Here is a 5765-nt window from a genome sequence, read left to right as displayed (position 1 = left end):
CTGCGCTGGTGCTGGCGCAGGTAGGAGCTCTGTGTATAGCTGCGCCCACACTCCCCACAACGGTAGGGGTGCTCGCCCACGTGCACCAGCTGGTGCCGCAGCAACATGGCACTCAGGGCAAAGGCTTTGCCGCAGACCGGGCAGGGGAAGGGGCGTTCACCTGTGTGCGCTAGCCGGAGCCGTAGCAGGTGGGCTCGCTGGCGGAAGCGGCGGGGGCAGTCAGGACATGGCGTGGGGGCGTTCGACACTGTGTGTCTGCAAGTGCCGTGCCAGCATGGAGCGCAGCCCGAAGCTCTTGCCGCAGTGAGCGCAGGCATGGGGGCGCTGGCTGGCGTGGGCACCCTGCTGGTGCTGTGCCAGGTGGGCACTCTGCTGGAAGCTCTTCCCACACTCACTGCATTTAAAGGGCCACCTGATGGTGGGGCCTCTGTGCCGCGCCGGCTCTGCATCAGCGCTACCTCCTGGTACAGCCTCCTCCACCCTGGCACTGCCTCCTCGCACAACTTCCTCTGCCCCCGCAGCAGGGTCTTTGTGCCACACTCCCACCAGCTCCACATCAGTGCTGGTGCCGCCCCTTCCCGGTGCAGCATCCTCTGCCCCAGTCACGCTCGCCAGCCTCTCACCTGCAGGAACAAATGGGCAATCAGGCATGAGCCGTCCCCACAGGAGGCCGACTAGGACAGGGCCCCAACTATGGCAGTCAGAGTCCGAGGCACCACTCAAATGGCCCCGCCCCTCCCTGGAGCCGGTTTCCGAGGTGGGATTGAAGGAGGTGGTCACACCTCTTGCAGCTTTTTCAGTCTGCTGCAGAATCAGGCAGGTGTCAGCACCACCCAGCTCACGTTCACAAGCTTTTCTTTGCCTCTGTGTGGGCTGGAAATATTATTTGCTTTTTCAGTGAGAGCCAAGACATGGCTCTCATATGGTTCTGGGGGCCTGGCGCAGGTGGTGGGATGGGTGCAGTGGTGCACACAGATCAGGGAGAGGGTGGTGACAACCTCTGAGAGGAGCTGGGCCAGGAGGGCTTGCAGGGGTGGCAGTGGGTCCCAGCTGCCCCCACCCCTCTCAGCTGGGCTTATTTATCCCTCATCTGTTTGGGGGCCCGGCCAGCTCTCATCATCCTCACCTTTGCTGAGATCTGGGACTTGCAGCTCTTCCCCTCGTTCCATCCAGTATTGGGATTGGGGCCCTGCTGGGTGAGAACAGAACAGGTAGGATCCAGGTAAATACCCGCCCAGCTTGGCGTTCATCTGCCACTCTGGGCTGGCAGGGACAGGATAGCCAGGAAATGCCCCTGGAAACACAGGAGGGTCAATTCAGACAAACAATCAGAGTGGAGGGGAGACGACCCCACGGGCTCCCCGAGCCATAGTGCAAGTGTGGCCCCACAGCCGCTCACTAACACAGGGGTTTAAAAGCCTCCTGCCAGCTTCAGACTTGAACCAAACTGGCTCGGTGCAGCGCCAGGACTGAGCCTCTGAACGGGACTGGTGGGAAACAGCTGGCCTGGCTAATGCCACCCTGTGTGGTGAACACCAACTCCATGCAAAGGAGCAAGCCCAGGAAGTGCCAGTTACCTCAGCCCACATCCCGTGAGCCAACGGCCCCACCGGGGACCCCACTGCATGGGGCAGAGAGCCAGCGATCCCCTCGGTCACAAGGGGGTGGCAGAGACTCCTGCGCTTTCCAGAGCAGACTGCGTACACAGGCCCTGCAGGGGAAACAGACCACGGCCTTCCGGAAAGAGCCCCAAAGCAGCTCAGAGCGCACAGCCTGGCCATCAGAGCTCTACAGGGAACAGCTCTGTGGTCTTCTGAGCCACAGAGCCCTGAGCGTGCTCCTGCTGGAAACACTTGACAGCATCACCTCACTGGACTCGACCTAGGGAGGAAGCGCCTCACACTAATGAGGAAACCCCCCTCACTCCACAGCACGCCCAGGGACCCCCGCCACTGGGACAGCGCCCCAACTCCTTGGCACAAGGAGCGTCTTCGTTCTGTGCTTGTGCAGGGCCCGGCGCCATAAGGCCTGATCTCCAAGTGGCTGTGAGTGCTACCACTGGCCAAAGAGCAATCGCCAGTTGGTGCTGCCATTGCAAAGCAGCCTCTCTCCCGACTCCCCCAATCATAGAATTGGAAGGGACCTCGGGAGATCATCTAGCCCAGTCCCCTGCACTCATGGCAGGACTGAGCATTATCTACCACCCCTGACAGGTGTTTGTCCAACCTGCTCTTAAAAACCTCCAATGATGGAGATTCCTCAACCTCCCTAGGCAATTTATTCCAGTGCTTCACCACCCTGATAGGAAGATTTTCCTAATGTCCAACTTAAACTGCCCTTGCTGCAATTTAAGCCCATGGCGTCTTTATCCTCAGAGGTTAAAGAGAACAATTTATCTCCCTCCTCCTGGTAACAGCCTTTTATGTACAGGTCACCCCTCCCCGCCCCACACACACACATTGCCCTGCACAGAAAGCAACCAAACCCCCCCCCACACACCCTTGCACAGGCACAGGTCAACCCTCCCCCCCATGCGCACACACACAGCCCTGCACAGAGAGCAGCCAACCCCCCCGCCACACACACACAGACACAACCCTGCACAGGTCAGAGAGCGGCGCTGGGGAGGGCAAAGTCCTGCTCCGAGCACACCCTGCTCCTCTGAGCCCCCCCAGGGATATTCCTGAGACTCTTGCCAAGCCTCCCTGTCACAGGTGTCAGCACTATCCCTATGTTACACGGGGGAAACTGAGGCATGGAGCAGCGTGCCACGAGTAGGTGGCAAAGGCAGGAATAGGAGCCAGGAGTCCAGACAGCACGCCCACCGCAGGGCCGGGAGTGCTGACTCAAGCCCCTGCTCTCAATGCAGTGCTGGCTCCATGCTGCACAATCCCGGCTGGCCAGTCCAGTGTGCCCCCGCCTTGCCAGCTGCCGCAGAACCCCAGGGACTCTTGTAGCATGGCCTCTAGCAGTCAGGTCTCCAAAGCCACCCAGCCCACAGTCACGGCGCCCTGGGGCCTTGTCTGCACTAGTTTCTCTTGCCTTGATGTTTCCCAGCTGCCAGCCCTGAGGGGTAGCTGGCCCAGGCAGTGCTGTGGCACTCACCAGTGCACTAAGCGCCCCTCTGTTCTGGGGGGTGACCTGGTGGTTACGCCAGCCCCCATCTGCACTCGGGGATCCCTCCAGCCGAGCTGAACTGGCAAAGGTGTGAGCAGAGTCCGGGAGGGGCCCTGGGCATAGCAACCCCCCCAGGCTGGGTAGTGCTGGAGAGGAATGATGGCGCCAGCTCTGGGTTCATGTCCCTGCTCTGCCACAGACTTCCTGTGTGACCTTGGGTGAGTCACCCAGCCCCTCTGGGCCTCCATCCCCCTCTGCAATGGGGTGACAGCCCTGCCCAGCCCCACGTGCATGGGGGGGCAGGATGCAGCAATGATAGTGCTACAGTGGTGGGGTCCAGATACTCCTCCGAGAGAGGCGCTCCCCCATCAGCCTCAACCCATTTACCCAGAGGCTGTGGAGACCAAGTGTGTCTGAAAATCGGGCCACGTACTGAGGTGGGACAGTTGGGGAAGCGTCAGGGGCTGTACGTCCCCGGCCCCCCTGACTGTGCTACCCAGCGAAGAGCAGACGCAGCCCCTTGCCGAGGTGCTCTGTGTGGGCTTGGGTTCCACTGGAGCTGCTGGAGCCGGTTTCAGAGCCGTCTGCCATGGGAGCGCAGGGCTGGTCTCCTATCGCCACCTGCTGCGCCAAGAGGGCAGTGCATGCTGATCAGGCAGGGAGCGGGGGCTGGGCCAGCCCCCCCCATGATGTGGGTCTGAGATGCTGACCATTTGAGTAGTCTCTGTCCAGCTGGATGCTGGGGGCCACCCAGGCTGGGAGTGGGGAGCTAAAGCCTCATATGGGGTCCCAGCTCAGATGCAAGGTGGGGCATAGGGATAACGTCCCATTGTCCCCCTCTGGGACCTTATATCAAAGAGTCTCTGGGCCTGGTGTTGGTTAACGATAGACTAGCCAGGGCCTTCTGGTGTAGTTCCCCCCCTCCCCACGCTGCATATGGGGCAGGGCGCAGTCGGGGGGGCTGCCTTGTAAGGGGCATGCTCCCGTTGGTGGAGAGGCACGAGCAGAGAGCGTGCTTGGGGGAGTGGCCATTGCTATTTGCATGAGGGGCAGGTGGCCCGTCCCTGCAGGGGACGTTGCAGCGCAGCTAGGTGGGGAGCTCTCCCTGCCGGTCAGGGCGGGACCCCAGGGCACGTCTCAGCTAGCTTGGTGGGTGTCTCCGGGCTTCCCCTGGGGTTGGGGGCTGGGCCGCACAGAGGGCGGGTGGTGAAGTTTCAGGCCCACCAGGGCCCATTGGATTGTGCCGTGTAAGCCAGGCCAGGAACCATCCGCCGGAGCAGGGGGTGACGGGTCTCTCTCTCCTTTGCCCCAGGGCCCCGACAAAGCCCGCTCTCAGCTGCTGATCGTGGACCGGAGCTTCGACCTGGTGTCCCCACTGCTGCATGAGCTCACCTTCCAGGCCATGGCCTACGACCTGCTCAGCATCGAGAACAACACCTACAGGTAGGGCCTGGCTGCCAGCAGGGGGCGCCCCGCACTCCTCCTCAGGCGGGCTGGGGGGGTGGACCCAGGCACCTGCACTGCTCTGTAGCTCCCACGCTCGGGGGAGGGGTGTCGCAGCCTGACCCCATCCCCCCTCCGCAGGTACGAGACAACGGGCACCAGCGACTCGCGGGAGAAGGAGGCGCTGCTGGATGAAGATGACGAACTCTGGGTGCAGCTACGCCACATGCACATCGCTGACGTCTCCGAGTGAGCGCGCTCAGCCCTGCCCCTGACACGCCCCTCCGTGCCCCATCCATCACCCCGGATATGCCCCTCCGTGCCCCACCCAGGGCCGGGACCCATCCGCCCCCGCCCCCCCCCTGGGGGGGCAGGGTGCTCTGTGGGGCTGGTGAGGGACAGTAGGGACTCTCTGGGGGGCAGGGCACTCTGGGGCACTCCGCTTTACTGCCTGATGAGAGCTTCTGACCTGTCCCGTCGGGCAGAGCCATTTCCCCCCCAGGTGCTGTGTGGCACCATGGGCAGCAGCCTGCCAATCAGTGCCCAGAGCTGCCATGTTAGCCGCAGCAATGGCAGCCCTTGGGTAACGCCCACGCCTTGCTGCTGCAGCTCTCAGGAGAGGGCCTTGGTGGGCTTCCAAACCAGCCCGTTGGAGCCACTCCTGGTGCCACTGGGTCACGTGCCAACAGAAAGCTCCTGGCCACTGGCATAGGTACCCCGACACCTGCTGGTCTCCAAGCCCCCAACCTCATGCTGACTAACAGAGAAGCCGTGGGCTGATTTCGAAGCTGCTCCCTCCTCCTGATCCTCCCCTCCAGCTGCCCCACTCCATCCCAGAGGTGGCTGCACTTCAGTGCTGGGCAAAACAATCCCTATATACTCGGCTTACACAGCTGATTGGGGCTGCTCCTCTGGCCAAGGGGCCCTCCTTGGGGGCTGGGGGGTGTGGGTGCTCTGGACCAGCCGGTGTTGCAGTGCCGCAGTAAACTCCCCCCTGTCCCGGTCTCTCCCCGCAGTACTCCACGCACCTGAACCTGGCCGAGCACTGCATGCGGCACTTCAAAGGGACGGTGGAGAAGCTGTGCAGCGTGGAGCAGGTGGGTCTGTGGGCAGAGCCTGGCTGGGGGCCAGAGTCTGGCTCATGGACTCAGCCCGGAGAAAGGGGTCTCAGAGCCGCAGGCTCGCTGGAGCCAGGGCCAGCCCCC

At 62.6% G+C, this 5765-nt stretch overlaps 1 protein-coding gene across 1 annotated transcript; it reads left to right on the top strand.

Annotated features, from left to right (window-relative positions):
* The first annotated feature begins 3864 nt into the window (after positions 1-3864).
* LOC113408916 (syntaxin-binding protein 2-like) lies at positions 3865-4813 on the top strand. Its single transcript, XM_029914018.1, has 3 exons — positions 3865-3922; positions 4430-4560; positions 4702-4813. The coding sequence occupies exons 1-3, from the start codon at positions 3899-3901 to the stop codon at positions 4811-4813; spliced, it is 267 nt and encodes an 88-aa protein (XP_029769878.1). The 5' UTR covers positions 3865-3898.
* Positions 4814-5765: the final 952 nt, after the last annotated feature.

Source organism: Terrapene carolina, unplaced genomic scaffold (assembly GCF_002925995.2).
Source record: "Terrapene carolina triunguis isolate 2854851 unplaced genomic scaffold, T_m_triunguis-2.0 Scaffold26728, whole genome shotgun sequence".
Lineage (NCBI taxonomy): Eukaryota > Metazoa > Chordata > Testudines > Emydidae > Terrapene > Terrapene triunguis.
Note: the sequence above shows the minus strand (reverse complement) of the source record. Positions and strands in the feature narration are given on the sequence as shown.